General features: G+C 39.0%; 1 protein-coding gene across 3 annotated transcripts; it reads right to left on the bottom strand.

The window, feature by feature from the left end:
• Positions 1–264: 264 nt before the first annotated feature.
• On the bottom strand, positions 265–18,756 carry EBAG9 (estrogen receptor binding site associated antigen 9). 3 transcript variants are annotated; one of them, XM_068672516.1, is made up of 8 exons: positions 18,561–18,718; positions 13,286–13,461; positions 12,279–12,376; positions 8,233–8,311; positions 7,943–8,101; positions 6,018–6,125; positions 4,950–5,041; positions 265–823 (listed from the first exon to the last, which is right to left on the bottom strand). In XM_068672516.1, the coding sequence occupies exons 3-8, from the start codon at positions 12,359–12,361 to the stop codon at positions 703–705; spliced, it is 642 nt and encodes a 213-aa protein (XP_068528617.1). In that variant the 5' UTR covers positions 12,362–12,376; positions 13,286–13,461; positions 18,561–18,718; the 3' UTR covers positions 265–702. The 3 variants fall into 3 exon arrangements, with proteins under 3 accessions (XP_068528617.1, XP_068528616.1, XP_068528618.1); XM_068672515.1 differs by lacking the exon at positions 13,286–13,461 and having other exon boundaries at positions 18,561–18,719; XM_068672517.1 differs by lacking the exons at positions 12,279–12,376; positions 13,286–13,461 and having other exon boundaries at positions 18,561–18,756.
• Positions 18,757–18,885: the final 129 nt, after the last annotated feature.

Below are 18,885 nucleotides of genomic sequence, written 5' to 3'. Positions count from 1 at the left end.
CAGGTCATCATCTTCTGCATGATGTTGTGCTGGGTCTGGCTGGGATGGAGCTAACTTTCCCTGCAGCAGCCCATGCAGTGCTGTGCTCTGCACGTGTAGCTAGAACAGCAGTGGTATCACACCAGGGTTGTGTCTGCTGCTGCACAATACTGGCACCGCATCAGGACTCCCTCCAAAACCTCTCCAGCATAAAACTGAGGTATTTATATATACTTTTATAAAAGGCAAAAGCAGACATTTTGGTATCAAGTAGGAAGCAAAGGGTTATTTAAAACTGTTTAATTACATGTTTCAGGTAAGCACAGACAATACAGTAGGTTCCCCACCACTGAATATTTACATTCTTTTCTCTAGGCTTGAGCTGTTCATTAGGAGTCTCTCTCAATCAACATCCTTGCTCAATCAATTTTGCTGCAAAGAAGGGTATTGGAATAGAACTATTGTAGGAAACTTCATTTCACCAAGGCATGACTTTGTGTGTGTGTTTTGTTTTTTGTGATTTTGTTTTCCTCCTTAAAGAATCATCTACTAGCAGTTCAAGATACTTTGGGAGAATTCTGGCTTCCAAGAATGACCTGAAGAATGCATTGAAACCGAGCAGTGTGTTGAAGTCCTGGAAATACTTATATCAATACCAATACGCATGTTGTAGAGCTGGAATTCTCTTTTCCCCCTGGCACTGCCACCGATGCATCGTTTCTGTTAGGACAGTTTTACACCAATTTTGTTTTGTTCTTTTTTCATTAGCCTTTGGGCCTCTTTCTCCATCTTCTTTCGCTGTTGTTCTGCTGCTCGTTTTTCCCTTTCTGCTATCTTCTGTTGCCTGTAATTAGAGAAAAATGAATTGCTAAAAAAAAACAGGAGTCCGATTTTCAGCATAGTCAATAACTAGCTTATTACAACTAATAGAAAACAGAGCCTCAGTCGACTATAGTTAGTCTCAGAACAGTTACTCTTTTGTCATGCTAAAGGTCTTTTCTCAGATTAATATGGTCTTAGGCAGTAATACTCCTTCAAATATCACAGATTCATAAAGGTTGGAAAAGACTGCCAGGATCATCTGGCCCAACTATCCCCCCCTAATATTTAGAATCTGAAAGCCACTCAGTTCTCAAAGATTCAGAATAATTAATTCAAGTAGTGGACAATTAAAAGGCCTAATGCTAATTAGAAAATAATTAATCTAGTGCTACAATAGCAAGAATAGCAAGATGACCTGTCTTTTCAAATTCAGACCAACACAATTTGACTTGTCTCGAACATGAAGTTCTGCCCCTCCTTTTCCTCAGCACAGGCATCAGTAGCTGTGCTCTTTATAATGCAAGTGCTACGAACATTTTCCATGTAACCAAGTGAGATGATAACTTTTAACATTCCCTTTCACTTGCTCAGGATCCGTGCTGTACTCTATTGCTCAGGGATACGTTATAGTGCTCATATTCCAAGTGACACATGGCAGCTTGCTCCTGTACTTCATCATCAGCAATAGAACAGTGTTCAGAGGTCACTCCTGCTTTGCATTTGGCTTATTAGATATTAAAAAAAAAACAAAACCAAAACACTGCCATGCTGCTTGCAAGATGACTTAAAAATAAAAAACTGAGCTTCATTAATTTGAGAAGGAGAAATTTATCAGATTTGGTAAGAATAAAGAATAGCTCATTAAAAGAGAATAAAGAAGTCTAATTGGTAGAGAGTAAGGAGTTAACTTTCAACATATTAATGTTATCTGTGCAGGTCCACTCAAGTCTGTAAAACGTTCAGAATTAAAAACCATCTTCAACTGAGGCAACCTTCTTTGGTAAATTGTCAACTATGGGCAAACTGGGCACACAAAACAAAATACTTGAGGTATAAAGACTACATATTATCTTTGTACTTGACAGTGGTAGGAGAGGAATTGTACTTAATGCCTTCACGGTTTCATTTGATTGATTATTAATGGCTAGAAGTTTTCCTATCCCCTAATAAACTGCTCTGCTGTCTTGAAAGAATGAAATTAATTATTTACAACAGAATCTACCTCTCATTCCTATTGGGGTTAAGGGAAGCCCAAACTTTTATTTTTTATTTTTCACACCTCTGAACTGATGCAGAAGAGGGCAGGACGCACATAGAGGCAGTGTAGATCCAAAAAGAGACAGTGGAGTTAGTTTAAAAAAAAAAAAAGAAAAGAAAAGAAAAAGGAAAGAAAAAAGCCGCAAAAGGTGTTAAGCAATTTTGCTATTCACTTGCTGTTGTGAAATAAGGAAAGTTATAGCAGATCAGGTTTCTTCCCCCGTGTAAACTACAACACAGAACACTGCACAGTAAAGATTCCTGTAAGGGGTTTCCATGCCCTCTACTGGCTGAGTGATTTTATTGGACTTGAGTTAAGTCCAAATGAAAAGTGATCTTTGTATCATCTCAGAGGTACTGAAGTCACCAGAAAATACATACAAGTAGCTTACCAGGAAAGCAATTACCTTTTACTGCTCTTTTACTTGGTCATTGTTCAAAACACTTGTATCTATTCCAAACATTTTATTTGTTTTCAGTATGAAGTTACTACAACCTTTTGAGCTCAGAAAGGTTCAATTTCTCAACAAAGAGCCTACGACAAACTACAGCCACATCTGACTCACTTATTCTGAGCTCCAGCGCAAGGAGTTCAGCACAGTTTGGATGGAATGATACCAGTCATTTAAACCAGAAAAGTATTCATTATTGATGCCAGTCTTGCTTTGCACTGCTAACACTAGTTATGTCCAAAAAAACTAAGCCTCTTTCACTGGTTAGCAGAACACTAATTATAACCAGAACAGTTAGCAGACATTCCAGTGGTTGTGTTTGTTTTTTTCTTACTGTATGCATTCTGAAAAACTAAGAAGAATGATTTCATTTCACCATCGTTTTCATTTCTTTCAACACAATTAAAGAGTACAAAAAATATTCTCACACACTGGACATTTTACACATAGCTACTTATTAAACCAAGGACCATTTATGTTAACTGTTTCCACTGGGGAAAAGAAAAAAAGAACACTTTGTTGGTATTAGAAAGTCTAAAGGAACATACAGGTATTTACAATCTGCAGCAGCGAAGTTCTCTCTAACTTCAATTAATTGGAAAGAAAAATGAAAATCCAGCTTTCATCCACCACGCTGATTTATCGCTGACTGGAATATTTCAGTGCTACCAGCCCAGAACTTGCTGGGGAATGGACAAGAAAACAGACTCCAGGAACTGCTCAGGCAACAACGGCAGATTACTCCTCAGCACTGTCTTCCAGCACGCTTGGATTTCCAGGAAGCATCTGGCTTACTACATGCTTGCTTCAACTGTTGCTGTGTGCATTAAGTCACCAGGGAGAAGGCCGCAGGATACAGTCTGCCCTGCTATTAAGAGGCCACAGACCATTTTTGCATGATTGAGCACTAAGAACAGACTCCAGATAGCTCCCTTATTACACACAGCTGAAAAACAGAGCCAGGCCTATCAAGTACTATACTCAAGTTTTGTGTCAAAAGTTAAACGTTAATTCCACCACAGATACCTACTGCAAGAGAGACTGTAAGACCGGAAGGCATTTCCTACCAATCTTGCTAAATATCAGCCAGCATTTTCCACAATTCAAGAAAACCACTGTAATTTGATGTGTCCTGAATAAAACAAAGGTTTTACTTCACACAGCTGGGGTACAACTCGGACAATGATCAGTTGTACTGAGGTGGCCATTCATAGTAGGCCAAGAGATATGTCATACAGACAGTTACAGTTTTAATTGTGCTCCGTTCACTTGAAATATTTGGACACATACACACAAATCCCTACTAAAACAAGTGAAGTTCAATACTTTTAGTGGGGCAGAGGAGGAAGCCTCTGAAAAGACAATTTCACACTCCAGAAACAAACACACATGCACTCACTGGATTATTACTATCTAACTTCTTGTAAAACAAGTCCACGCTCAGGAAAGCTTGAGTACTTGTTTTTATAGTCTTAAAACCAAGATCTTTAATGGGATGTGGTAAGGGCTCAGTAAAACACACTGCAGCCTCTGCAGTTAGCAAAAGCAGTGTCATTTCCCAATTCCAAATAAACAGGATTTTTCATTGTCTTTCATTTTCTTTGTCTGGTGCATCACAGGTTGAGCCTCAATAGATTGCACATCTAAGATTAAAGATCTTACTGAGCCTATTGATGTTCTTTAAAGGCACTATCCTTGGAACAAAAACAACCCAAAGAAACAACATTCATATATATCACATAGCTTCTGCAATACAGTCTTGAAACAGTTTCAGTAATAATGTTAAAAACAAAAACCAACTAACTAAATATTAACCAGAATGTCAATGTAAGTTTGACAGCATTAGAATTGGTTGAATTTATCATCCACCACTAACGCATCAAAAGCATGCTTCTTATGTATGACTTTACTCTTGTACTCTTGAACAAGAGAGTAAGACATCTTCCCAAATAATGGTACAATAAATAGCTCTACAGAATCTTCTTTCTGAAAAAAATACCCTTTCTTTAAAGAATTCACAGGTTTAGAATGATTTTTAAATATATCACGTCTTTATTTCCCATTGTCACTATTGTCTCACCAAAGCCATAGATTTGTGATTTTCTGAGTAGAATGAGAACGGGTTAGGAAGCTGGAGTGATCTGAGGCAGGTTATCTGATCATGTATTGAGCTCCTAAAGTTTGATAAAACTTTGAAATGAAACAGGTTAACGTAAGTCATTGCGAATTCAGATCGTTGTGTGCAATTAGCTTCAACTCAACCTGCATCTCGCTACCATTTGTACTTCAACTTCTTAAAATGGAAAAGAATAAAAGAGATGAGGTATTCACACTAATTTTGTGAAGCACTGAGAATGAGAGAAGTGCTACAGAAAACAAACCTGCACTTGATTATTTTGCATATAAAAGTTTTTGTAGTGCTATATTATTTTCATTTACCTAAGAACTTCTTCTGCCTGCCAGGCAGCATCTTCTTCTTCTTCCCAGGCATTTGTATTTTCTTGCCAAGTATCCAAGTCTCCCAGTTCAGGCTGGAACAAAACAAGAAAAAAAACTCTAAGCACGTGGAAAAAATAAAGATAAAATCACTTATTTTTAACCCTGATGCTTCAGGCTTCCAGAAATATCTAAGATATGACAGTACTTCTCAGTTTACTGTTCATGTTCTAATACTGAATTTTTGCCTTTATATTGTTAGTGTAGATTTTTAGATTCTGTTGCTGGGGAACAAAAGAAGGAAGTACTAGAATGTGTTTTTAGGAAGAAGACAAGTTGAGCAGGTGAACTGAGTAGATGGTATTAAAAATTTCTGGAAGTTGCATGGACAGACCAACATTATTCCCTGAATGCTGTTTTTACTCACCAGAGCCCTTTCCTGAATTATTTTCATTATGACAGTCTAAGGAAGTGTTATGACCATTCTGTACTGCTTTCTGCCTAGGCCACCTTGTGTACTACATTAAACAAAGCATTGTTAAAGAAGGCAAAAATTAAGACAAAAATGAGTATCTCCCTCTAACAGCCAGGCTGTTGCATAGCCAGGCTATTTAGCAAAATAAGAGCAAAAGTTAGGAGACTCTTCAAAGACAAGCTCTATATAAAGAGGAGGGAGAAGCAGAAAGTTAAATATGGGTTCAAGATTACAAAGCAAAGAAAACCCACAGACTTCCTAGAAAAAAAAAAACAAAAACCTCTTGTTAGGAACTTACTGTGTAGAGTCCAAAAAACATGCAAGTCATTGGCTTACAAGATTTGCTGGTATAAAGGTGCTTGGAAGCTCCCTACCTTTTAACCACTGGTCTGTTAAGCTTCACAGTAGAATAAATAAATTAGAATTAGATCAATTACTTCATTACTTTGAACCACATACTCGATTTTAAAATAATTTATGTTATTCCACAACTATTCCTCTTGCTCTTCACAATACAGATCTTAGGCAGATTATTCCTTCTCCTAAGGAAATCATTTACCCGTCAAATAAGAGATCAATACTTAGAGCATACTTACAGACTGGTGAATAAAAGGAATATCTTGTGTAGCTGCTAATCTGCTAGAGAATCCTGTGTTTCCCTCTGGAATCCCAAAATTTAAAGGTTCTCGTTTTTTAATAACTATCTGAAAATATTCAAAAAAGGAACAAAAAGAGAGGTCAAAGCACTCTGACAACCTATGACTGTATCAAAACACAAAAAGGGCACAAAAAAGGAGAGATCCAACAGCCACATCTCCTAGTATTCACCTGAGCTACCAATTACATGAGACATTCCTTGGAGAAACCCTGCTTTGGAACATGAGCTATTCCAGGTACTTCAACAGCACAGCTGTGCAGACAGCCTAAGCTTCAGTAGTTGAAATGCAACTCAATATCACATCAACTGATAAAGCTTTGTGCTAATTTGGCTGAAAAATGTGTACTAATGCTTCTCCTGAAAGGCAAGTTAACAAGTTTAACACAGTAGCTAAGATCCTATATCCCTTATCTGTCTTGACCTCAAGACATGAGCTTACTCACTTGCTTTGTTTAGCCTATTTTAAGCCCCTGCTGCTTCCAAAAGATCCCCAATTTCACTGACTGTACAAACACAAGTAGCAATGCAAGAAAGCAAACAGGACTAGACAGTCTTGTTTCGCAATGGCAGATGTGGTTATCTGACTGAAATTCAATTTCCACACTGTCAATATGAGCAAGAACACAAAAGGATTCCACCTCAGATCTTGGGGTTCATATTGAGCCCCAACACTGTGGAACTGCAAATACCAATTCGTATTTACAGGTTGGTAACAGGGCTAAGCTAGCAGCAATGGTCTATATGGTGCCTGCAGTCAACCCTAGAGATGTCTTTAAACTAAACCAGTATAGCAGTATTTAAGCAGCATGGACTCTTCCTGAGTTTTATGCTACACCAGAAGCTTAATCCATTAAGAAAAAAACATCATTAGAAACAAAGGAGAAATCAACCTCTCCCCCAGTCCTCCTCTGCCCCCCAAAATTTGTAAGACCAGAATCCTCCGAAGACTCTAGTCCACACAGTCTTGCACATCCTAAATATACATAAAAACAACCCCACTATCATCTCCAGTTCATAGGAGCACCAGAGAATTAAGGTTTGAAAGGGCCTAGGGGGTCTCCAGATGAACCTCCTGCTCAAAGCATGGTCAGCTCTGAGGCTGACAAAGGTATGCGGGGTTTATGCAGTTGGGTCTTGATGGAGACTGGACCACTCTGGGCAACCTGTTCCAGTCCTTGACTGCCTTCATGGTGCAAAAGGTTTTCCAATCGACTTTCCAAAGCCTTGCAGGTATCCAACTGGAATATTTCCACATGGAAACAAAGCTTGCAATTTACCAGAACTTTAATTAGAAAAAGTTCATGGTGTTAATATTATTGTGAAGATACCCATCTCGCTACTCTTCAAAAATCTGACCTTTGAAGAGCAAGCTATTTTTAAATATCAGCTCCCTAACAACACTCGCTCCAACACAGCTTGGTAAGACAGGAACCCACTGCTTTCTGAAGCAGCAGCGTTGCTACATCAAACATCAGTAAGGGCAAGACATCGAATGTCTCTGTTCAAATACCAAAGAGGTATGAGCACAAGTGCCTTAGTGAAACAGTGCTGTTTTTAGAATTAAAAGTGAGGTGAGGGTTCTCACATTTATACTTCCTAGAACAGTTAGACTATGAAACTCATCATAAGTTTCCAAGAATTGTAAGACTAGTGATGTAAACACGAACCAGAATCACATTTGGTAAGGTCTGAAAGTCAGCATTTTTAATCAACCAGGTTAGACTAGACATCAGCATCTATTCTCCTTTCAACAGGACAACATGCTTTCGCCTGAAGCACTGTCTATAGGTTGCCAATTTACTTATAACCTATATTAAAACATGGAAAGCCCTCAGTAAGTATAGTTGAAAACTCAATACCTACTTTTTGAGTTTTTCTTATAGTTGGTGTCATATCTTTGAAATAATCAGGTTCCATTTGTTCCAAAGGGTTTTGCTGAGCTGCCACATTACCATTGCCACCTTCAATTTTCACACTGGTGGGTGCATCCTCATCCCATGAAGACCAGTCTTCTACTTCTGGCTGTAAAAGTGAATGATACAAATTAATATCTGAAAGTAAAAATGTATCTTATTATATCTTGCTACGACAACAGAACTGGTACGATCACTCTGTTAAGTAATTATTAAATTACCTACCACTGAAGCAATTACCTGTTTGGGAACAGATGAATAATCCACTGTGGTTGGCAAAGTTATTTGGTCTCCACTTAATTTTCGCCCTCTTCCAGACCTGAAAGAAAAATGTAGGATTCCTCCAAGCTCTGAAAACATGAGCACTACGTTAAAAAAAAAAAAAAAAAAAAAAAGGAGGTCTGAGAACAGCACTGCTGAAAGAAAGAAGTAGCCTTGGCTAAAACATTAAGTGCTTAAACTACCTCAGTATTGTCTACTGATAGTAAGACTTTCATCGTGAATTTAAAGTGGGGCTCACACAAATTTCAAGTGCCATTTAATCTTCACATTTCTTAAAGAGTTGCTCCTCCTCTGTTTCTATGCCAGTTTGAAAAGAGATGAATTAAATCAGTTATTTGCATATAGTCAGTTACAGTTTTTAGATTCCCAGTGCTAAAGAAGCAAACACTACAGCTCTGTATTAGCTCAAAGATAACCATTTCCACTGGAAACTGAGAAATTCTTCTATCATCCTGAAGTGTTAAGCTGTGTTTAACAAATCGTTTGTTGAGCTGCTCGATTTGAAAGCCCCTCTAAAGCACTTTTCCCTTTGAAGTCTAAAGAGAGGTAGCAAAACATAATGCAAGTCAACAGCTTCTGCTCAATACATGCTTCTATTTAATAATGTAGCAGTGAAAGTGTTTCAGCAACTGTATCAATTTTAATTGAAGACAAACACTAGTGCATTGCTAATAAACAATGCAAATATTTACTTCATGACATTAAAAAAATCACATTAACAAAATATTTTTTAGTTGACATTTGCTGTATCTTAAAACCTTTTAACACAAGAGAAAGAACTTGAGACTGACACTCGTGTTCTCCCCAGGTGTCACCTGCTATATCAAGACAGTCACCTAACTGACCTTGGACCTTGATAGCTTGGAAGAGCAAAGATCTGTTTATTGATGCTGATGAGAATGCCACAGGGAACTGACACTTGGAGTTCATGTCCATTATTGTTATTATTATAGAACATTCCACCATCACATCAGAGCAGCTGACCTCATCGCAGACCTCATCGCAGTCTACAACTTCCTCGTAAGGGGGTGTCGAGAGGCAGGAGACCTTTTCTCCATTAACACCAGCGACAGGACCCGCGGGAATGGAGTTAAGCTGAGGCAGGGGAAGTTTAGGCTGGACATCAGGAAGGGGTTCTTCACAGAGAGAGTGGTTGCACACTGGAACAGGCTCCCCAGGGAAGTGGTCACTGCACCGAGCCTGACTGAATTTAAGAAGAGATTGGACTGTGCACTTAGTCACATGGTCTGAACTTGGGTAGACCTGTGCGGTGTCAAGAGTTGGACTTGATGATCCTTAAGGGTCCCTTCCAACTCAGGATATTCTATGATTCTATGAATTGCTTGTAACACAAGGTCCACTGCACACCGGTGAGTGACTAGATTATTTTTTCCTACTTTTGGCCCAAATGATACCTGCTTAGGAAAGATCAGGTGCTATCATCAAATTTTCGCTGCATATAATTAACTCTAGCCCATTCAGAAACTGCTCCTTTATGCTGAAAAACAACAGTTTAGTTCTCTTGCAAGAAGTCTTCAAGACAAAGCAAATCTTAATTGTTTCAGGTTTTTAAGAATGAAACTTACAGCTGTCTAAGTCTTGAAGGCTTTACAGTGTTAAGAAATTAAAATAAACGTAGCTCAAAAAAAGCTATTACTAAGTATAAGGCAACCACGACAGGGACAAAATTCTAAATTCCATCCTGTGTAGTATATATGCATAGGTTCAATCTTTAAGCAGGTAATCTGCAAATTTACAAAAATTTTTTGTAAAAAAAGATTACTTAGGCAACCAAATTTAAACACAATTTCCGGATTATATGCTTGGAAAAAAATAAGTCTTCATACAAAAGGTAATCTACTACTGTGGTGTCAACAACGATAAAAATGTCATTGTTGTAGGATTGTTTGACTTACATACGCAGTCATATGAGACCTGTTTTAATCTTCTCTTCACATGAAAATATTTGTATGTACTTGATGCTAGATTCTGTAACAAACAAAAATAAAACCAAAGCTCCCTCAAACATACTAGGAACATCTGATACTTGGGCTGACTAGATTTGTTGATGTCTCTAACAGAAACCCAAGCCTTGAAACAGCTGCTTCCCAACCATCATTAGACTGATAACTGCTCTGAAGACCAAATGTCTCAATACACCTTGGTTTTGTTTATCTATAATAATTAGCAGCATCCAGATTTGTTAGCAAGATGAAGATTTTAAACAGAATGAAATTTCACCTTATTTTGTAATTATACCTGTTGTTTGCTGGAAACAGTGGATTCAAGCAGGCTGCCGTTCATCAAAAACTAAAAAGATGTCAAGTGCTATGCACAGGCTTTATGCTGACTAGAGAGATGCACAGTCTCTGCAGGCACTTGTTTAAATTAAAAACTAAGATATGTAATCCAAATAAGTACTAGCTCATATCCATCAAATTAGAATGCACATTTAATTAAATCACATTTGTTGGTTACCAAGCTTACTCATATGCAGGGGTGCATTATAAGAAAACAAAATTTATCAAACTATGCTTTGCAGCTGACATTAAAATGAAGAACTATCCGTGGTTAACTGCCTGAACCAGCTTGATCAACTCACTTGCTTACGTGAAAGTTTTAACTAACAGTTATTAAGAGAAGAAAAGTTCTCCTATTTTTTGCTCCCAATCAGTTCCTCACCTGTTCACTGCAATGATTAAGTTCATTCAGAAATTGAAAAAGAATAAAATTGTTTATTACATTCAGTGATAGTGCTATCTCTTTCTAAGAGATATCTTAACACTTAGATTAAGGGTCCACATGTTACAGAAACATATATAAAATATATGTTACAGAAATTATGCCAACTCGGTGTTTTGACTTCTCAAAGAACTTGAATGGCAAGTATTCTTAATTTAATTTAGAATTCAAATCGCAAAAGTAAAGCTGACAGCTATCAAGTTCTATGCAGCATTAAAATGTGCCTCTTAAAACTTCAGTAGATGTGGAATGAATTTACCAACAACTAGTTGAAAGCTTCTTCTTATTTATACAATGAGTAAAAGTAAACAGGACAAAAAACAATTCAGATGCTATTTTGTGTGTACCACATGCTCTGCATATGCTTTAATCTCAGTGGCAAGGTAGTAGTTATCATACACAAAAGAAGAATACATTTCTTCAGACTGCTAATTGTTTAAATAAAACAACATCTTGTAAGGGTGATTAAAAGGAAAAGTAGTCCAGAAGATGGCACAGTATCCGAGAAGATCAGCATCAAGTACTGTTGAACCCTACTAATATATAACCATAAATCTGTATATATAACACGTGTGTTTTTGTATTTTTTTGTAATGCTTCTAGATACTGCACTGCTGTGTTCACAAATTTACAACTCAAAAGAACACTAAGTGTTTTTGCTTTTTCTTGCAAGTTTTAAGATGTTCATTTTAAAAAAAGGAAAAAAAAGTGGTTCTCTGAAACTAATCACTGTCCTCTAAACATTTGAATGAACCTTTAGCAGGCAGAAGAACCTGAAGTCTCAAGCATCTCAAGCAACTGTTTCTTGACCAAGCAGGATAAGAATGAGTTATATTTACAATGAAAGCCTACTGACTGATGACTGGGTGGATGCTGCCATTAACTGAACCTCTTAAAAAAGAAAATGTCACTTGCCAAATCCTTTTTAAAAAATTTGTGAATGGTTTTTAGTCATTTGACAGAGGATAATGCTAAAAGGCAATTTTTAAACCCTGTCATAGCTGTTCAGAAAACAATCCCCATTAGAGCTATCATAACACAGAAATTCAGACTCACAACTGCATTACATAGACTTTTGAACTCCACAGGAATATGCAGATTGAAGAATGAATTTGACTTGGTTTGTATCCTTCTTGATTGTTTTGCAATTGGTAGCCAAACCAGAATTAGGAAAAGAGGTGCATATGTGTTGGGGAGAAGGAAAGAAGAGAAAGAACTTGCAATTAAACCAGAAAAGGTAACCAAATTAAGTACATGTTTACCTGCATATTAACTTTTTAATAAAAGAAAGCACAGCTGCCAGGCAAGTACAGATTTTAAAGAGCCGAAACTGTGTTATGGCCATGATGAGAAACCCTTCCTGCAAAAGAAAAAAAAAAAAAGTTAGATGTAGAGCATTATATATCTTCATAGCCCTTAAAGCCAATTTCCTTAGTTGCTCATAAACAGGGAACATTCTGTGAACTCATGCAAGAAAAGAAAAGAAAGGAGGTACCTGGAGCAGAGAGTCTACCTGCCTACTACCTGGACATTTCACTGATGTAAAAAATGCAAGCACCTTATGTGTACAGCCTTTAAAAAAACAGCACATAATTATAGATAAAGTGACAATTAAAGACACTTTTAAAGTGGAAGTGCTGGCAATCAGCTGTGGTAACTGTACGCCTTAGACACCAACAACGCAAGGAGAAAAGAATTATGACCAAGAAGCTTGCACCTCCTTAAGCAAGTCTTGCATATGCAAATTATAAATGTACATTAAATCAGCACTAAGTCAAAACCCAAAAGTGGCTGTTTAAAGTTTCCAGTGATTTTAATTGGAAATGTGATGAGAACAAACATTTTATTTTAGTGACCAATGTCACTGAAAGATCACCAGGGAAGAAGGATCCTGTTCACACTACGTGCGCTACAGCACAAGTTAATCCCCTGGATACATCAATGCTCCTGTGACTGCTCAGATTATGCTAACAGACCCAGATAAGCAAAAATTGATCTTTAGCTGAAACCAGCAATGCTGGCTGCTATTTTTCAGCGTCAGTTAGAGACTTTAGTAATTGATATTCAGCTTATCTATACTTATTCCAACAGGTCCCCTCAAATAGGTGTAGACCCAGTTAGAATAATAAGCTGTAATTCAAGGATCCCTTTTCTTTCTTCTACAGGTGAACATCTCAGAGTAAGGAAGAAGAGGTTAGGCTTCACAAATAGCTTTTAATTATATGCAGCTACACTTGTAACAATATTTTCTGTTGTCAGTTTAACATACCTCCTGGTGAGAAGAGAAGGCAGCCCTGTGACATCTTCCTCAGGCCATGAGTATTCCATGGAAGGACAGCTTGATTTCAGATACGCTATGGCATTTAAATCACTTTTTATATTCCAGGCTTTAAGTTAGGAAGAGTCAGGAAGGTGGGTCATTAGGTAGGCTGCTCCAATACTGCCCTGAGGATTTTATTAAAAAGTACATCGTGGGATTTGTGAGCTTCACGGAGCTTAGATTTACTTTATCGGTGCTCATTTGCAAGATAACTAATATTAAACCTAGTAATATAGTGCTGGAAATACTACTTCACATACAATTCAGAAAAGAAATTTGAAAATTTTGTGCAGGGTTACTACTAAGCAAGTAGGTCCTTTTACTGCAAAACTAACTAACTAACTAAATAAATAAATATAAAAATATATATATAATAAAATATATATATATATATATAATATAACCACCAAATTACAGGCCACACTACCAAGCTGTAGCTTAGGAGAAAGGCTTTGCGGGACACATTTCACCTCTACCTCAATACTGGCCTTGTCTTAATCTCATTTCTTGGGAGACTCCTTATACAAGAGTGGATATTAAACGGACTTTTTACCTAACAGGAACTGGAAACAGTCAAACTTCCCACAAAAAAAAGTAGTAACATCAGACACCAGCCAACACACTTAGATTTAAAAACAGAACTATTATTTGGTATTGTACTCCTGAACTTCCTTACCTTCTGGCATAAGTGATTTGGACAATATCTAGGTGACAGGATAATGCATCAGTCAAAAATTTGAAGGATTTAGTAACAGTAGAAGCTAGTGAAAGAAACAGCAGATGGCAACTGAATGGATAGCTCTCTATTCTAAAGGTAAAGATTACTGCACAGGAGCACTTAATTGGCAAAAGAAATTGTTACTTTAAAGAGATGCAGCTAAAAGCCATCTACCTGGGATTTCAGGAATGAAGAGCAGGTGACCTGCTGAAATAAGAATAAAGGTATGTCTTTTCTGAAAGGAAGGTTATTTAGAAGCTCATTCCATTCTTCATCAGAATTCACTCTTTTATTGGCTCGGGGGTTGGAGGGAGTTAGTAGAAAGATACTCTACAGTACAGAGTAAAGCAACTTTCCTACTGTTTAGCCTACTGAATGCCATGCTAGACTGTCCAGGCAGATCCTAAACTTAAAAACAAAACAGAACACCCCACTGATTGAAATGATTGTTTTAGGAAGCACTATTACTCAAAAATATCTAGACTCAATATTATTTTTGCCTAAATTCAAACAAATAAACAAACAAACAGAACCCACAAGGACAGTCTAGCTCACAAGTTCTTGAAGTTCACCACTGACAAGTGTTTGTTAGTCACCAGAAATTAATGTATTTTCCCCAGGGCATTCCTATACACAGCTACACACACTTCAATATCACCCACACGCCTGTTGAGCAGGCTTCAACAGCTACTTTCACTCCCCACACCACTCAGGTGACTCCTTGCTCTGCTTCCTATGTGCCACGCAGAAACTACAGCATTATATTGAAGGAAAGCGAGACGCAGACACGTGCTGTACGTGTGTGTTTGAGCCGTGTTCCACTTTAACTATGGCAGTATCAAGCCTTTCAAGACAGCAAGTAGCATTTTGCTTTCCTCTGCTCTAAGCTTTGATTGTAACCTTGCCAGTTAAGTTAAACCCTGTGCTCGAAGTTGTCAGATCCGCAGCCAGAGTTTCAGCAACAGCAAGGAATCACTAGGCACAGTACTACCAGCAATCACCCAGCTTTAAAAGGTACTTTTATCAGCGTATCTATTTTTTCTACTAATAATTAAGATGTGAAGCAGCACATATGCCTTAATTTTGGCAGTATATGTTAAAAGTTAGGTAAAAAGAATCCTAAACCAAGTACTTGGTTCAAGATCAGGGCACGTCAAGCATTCCCTGCCAGGCATCTAAAACGGCATTTGAAGTGTTTATGTTATTGCATTTTTTGAGTTTAGTGCAAACTGGATTCACCTGATAACATTACATGAGACTTGTTAGGTAAAACAAGGTGTTCCTTGTATTTCTGTTTCTTCTCCAGCCTGGGAAAGAAGAGATGCACAGCCATGTACAGCACTGGGACAGAACACGGAGTGGCAATTCTCCAGCAAGAGTCCTCGAACATTTCTTAACAGATGGAGGCAGGGGTGAAACACTGGACTAGAATTCAAAAAATCTGATAATCTGTCAGCCTGACAGAGCTTTGCATGTATCACGCCCCATGCCTCAGCTTCCCATTTGTAACATGGGATGGAGCTTTCCTTCTCCCATTAACGTTGCTTCTAATGTATAACATTTATCAGACTTACTGTCAACTAACTTTTAAGCTCCATTGTAACAGATATAAATAAGTAGATCGGGACATGAATCCTAAATCTAATTTTAGCAGTCAGTGCAAAAATTGTGTAAAAGTTAACAAACTTAGCCAGAGTTTGATTCACGTGTCTCAAGCCGCCTTCTACTGGTAAGAAGTTACAGCAATTGCTCAGGTGGAAGTTGTGCACCACAAAGATTAGAGCATGGTAGCAGTGAGATTTTAAACACATTAGAGACGAGTGAGAAGCCCAAGGCAACTTAGCCCTGGAAACATTTTATGGATCAATAAAGGAAATATAGTGAGTGGAAGGAAAGTCCAGAAATGTACTGAAACTGTTTTACGCTGCGCTCAGCTTGCAGCAGCATTAGAGCTCCTGGCAACTCGGACCTCATGGGCACCAGCCTGAGGCACACACCATCCAGCTGAGCACGTGAACTAAGGTCCCAGAGACAAGATGCTCACTGACAATCACCGTGCAATGAGCACCTTGTCTGCAGGAGCATTTCCTCTTTTATACCTAATTGCACACACAAAACACTACGTAAGCAATATCTCAAGAGACAGAACCAATTCTAAAACAAAGTCACTTTCTGGCACTCAAATTGTTTTAAAGACCTAAGGGTTTTGTTTTGTTTTTGTTTTCTTACTGAACTCATCTCCTTCCATCAGTTAAAAATATGTCAGAAGATTAATATTAGAGGGCACCTATCCTCTCCTCCTTTGCTCCTATGTTCTACTTGTAATGCTGACTGATGCATGCCGTGTTGCTTTCTTGAGATATCATCATCTTCTGAACGGAATTTCTGCCTCGAATTACCACTGCTTTGTGAGTTGATTGCACTTTCTTTCACATCAGCTCATCTGGGACTCTGCAATGAATACATGAAGACATCTTGGAAACAGTGGCTTTTACTTGCATTAAATACAGCTAATTAAATAGCCAAGGGAAGAAGTCTAAATCAAAATTAAAAATAACTTGACTGAAACTGAACATTTCCCCACCAACTACATATTTACATGAGTAACCACAAAAAACCTCCTAAGGCAAAATGAGACGTCTATTTCCTGGTACAGAAGACTAACGTGCCCTTGGGTACTCACACATGTCAGCCCCAAAACTCCACAAGAGCACCAGTGAACCAGCATGTCTACACTAGAACAAGCAGCTGATAAAAAAAAAAAATCAAGAAAGCACCATATGATTAGTCCAAAGTTTAAGCAGCAAGGATAAGGTCTCTTAGAAGTTCAATTTCTATAAAAATTTTAAACAAGCAGTGCTACCACATAAGTCTGAAGAATGAACAAGTTGGTTTACAGGGAGATGGAACCTTACAAAGATTAGTAAAAAGACCTTAAAAAAAAATATGTTTCTTTACAAACACAAAACCCCTCCTCCAAATCGTGTACATTAAAAGATGTACAAAGACATTGACTTTTTAAAACAGCAATGTAATGATTCAGGAGCAACATTCAGCCAGGTACTGGAAGCAAAAACCAGCATTTCTTGCACTTCAGAGAGTAACCGTGATTCTGTAACCTAGTGAAGACGCTCCACTCCCTTCATCCTGGATGATTTGATCCTTTTTTTTTTTCTAATCACTTTATGTAGAAACATAATATTGGGAGTGCTGAGGCAGGAGGAAAAAAAAACAAACACAAGTAGGCCAACATCTTTATCATTGATTTTGATAAATGGATAGATGAAATGGAAACGTGGCTGAATCTCATAGCCATGCTACTACAGCATTATAAGTGTAGAATCTGTCTACATGCAGGTGGTTACAGGGAACTGTAGTTTCAACACTGATGTTCTCAGTTTCAGAGTAAGCACCCTAAATAGGAAGTTACAAGGTAGCTGGGAGAAAAGACTGCTTCTTTGCCTATGACTTACAAGGTGCTCAAATCTAAAATCCAAGAAGATATTTCACGATTTTTTGCAGAAGATGCCAACATTTAAGAAAGAATGAGTTTGTCTCACTAACTAAACACAGAAACTAGCCATACCTAAGTCTTTCCTAGACACCTAACTGTTTACAGACTGGAGCTTAAACTTTTTATTTTTTAAATCTACTTTCCTATAGTCATTAAACTTCTAGGCTAGTACCACCTCAACTCACCCCTTCCTCTTGAAGAAAATGAGCATAATTCCAATCTTGTTAACGCAAGCTCTTGAAACTTTCTGTTCTGAATTAGAATGTGTCCTGTTTTTTGGGGTAACATTAGTTAAAACAGAAAATATAAGTCCACTAACTAGGCGCAGTCATTTTTGATAATTCGTTATCTATATGTGCTACTGCCTTCTGAAAAACAGATGCAGAATATAAAGATGGAAGCCTTACAATCCCATGATACTACACTGTAACTTTGGTCGTATAGTTAATCTTTGACACAAGGAACTACTTCATGTAACTCCCTGCGCAGCACTGGAGTTCCCAGTTCACGATACCCCAGTTGTACCACAGTCATTACTGGCCACCCTGGACTTAAATTATCTGTATCCACGCTGAAAGCCATAGACATAAAGTAACGCACTCTTGCTACTACCACAAAATCATCTTGCAACATCCGCTGTCCCAACAAGCAGCAATAATTCACAGCCGTGATACACCATGGGGCGTGCTGTGCGGGATGACTTGAGGAAGCCCCTCCACAGCCCAGCAGTATACCCCGAGCAGTCAGCAGGACCATAAAGCAGCAAGCTGTGCTGTTTTTCATCAGATGTGCCACGGAGGCACCACAAACAGTGACCACGAAGCAGTGACCGCGAAGCAGCGCCCCACCGCCGGCCCAGGGCTGAGTTTCCGAGGGCAGCAGACACTGCCGGACGCCGTCCACCTTTGCACTCCAGGATCCGAGCCCCTCAGGGGCGCACCTCACCGCCCACCTCCCCCACGACTCCCAACCGGCGGCCGCCTCCCGCTCACCTGCCCCGGCCGGGGGGGGGCCGCCGGGCGCCGAGGCGGCCAAAGCGCAGCCTCCGGCCGCCCCTCATTCAAAGCCTGGCGCTCGCCACCGCCTCCCGCGCCGCCATCTCGGCCTCCTGTCACCGGGGCGACTGGGCCGCCCCTTCCGGCCGCGCCGCTTCCCCCGGCCCCGCCAACCAGCGCCGCCCGGGCCGCCCGGCTCACGCCGCCCGCGGCTGTAGGAGCGGGGCGGGGCGGGGCGGGTTGACGTGGCCGCCCTGCGGCGCGGAGGTGTGGGGTTGGCCCGGCAGCCTTCCCCCCCCCCTCCTCAGGAGTTTTAGCGGGG

The sequence above is a fragment of the Anas acuta genome, chromosome 2, assembly GCF_963932015.1.
Source record: "Anas acuta chromosome 2, bAnaAcu1.1, whole genome shotgun sequence".
Classification (NCBI taxonomy): domain Eukaryota; kingdom Metazoa; phylum Chordata; class Aves; order Anseriformes; family Anatidae; genus Anas; species Anas acuta.
This window is presented reverse-complemented; position numbering and strand designations above follow the sequence as displayed.

Bases quoted from the DNA above. Each gene is read 5' to 3' on its own strand.
- EBAG9 (XM_068672515.1), bottom strand. From the start codon at position 12,361: ATGGCCATAACACAGTTTCGGCTCTTTAAAATCTGTACTTGCCTGGCA. The intron at 8,102-8,232 runs GTAATTGCTTCA...TCACTTTTACAG, and splicing joins ATTCATCTGTTCCCAAACAG to CCAGAAGTAGAAGACTGGTC. The intron at 5,042-6,017 runs GTAAGTATGCTC...GTTTTGTTCCAG, and splicing joins TTCCTTTTATTCACCAGTCT to CCTGAACTGGGAGACTTGGA.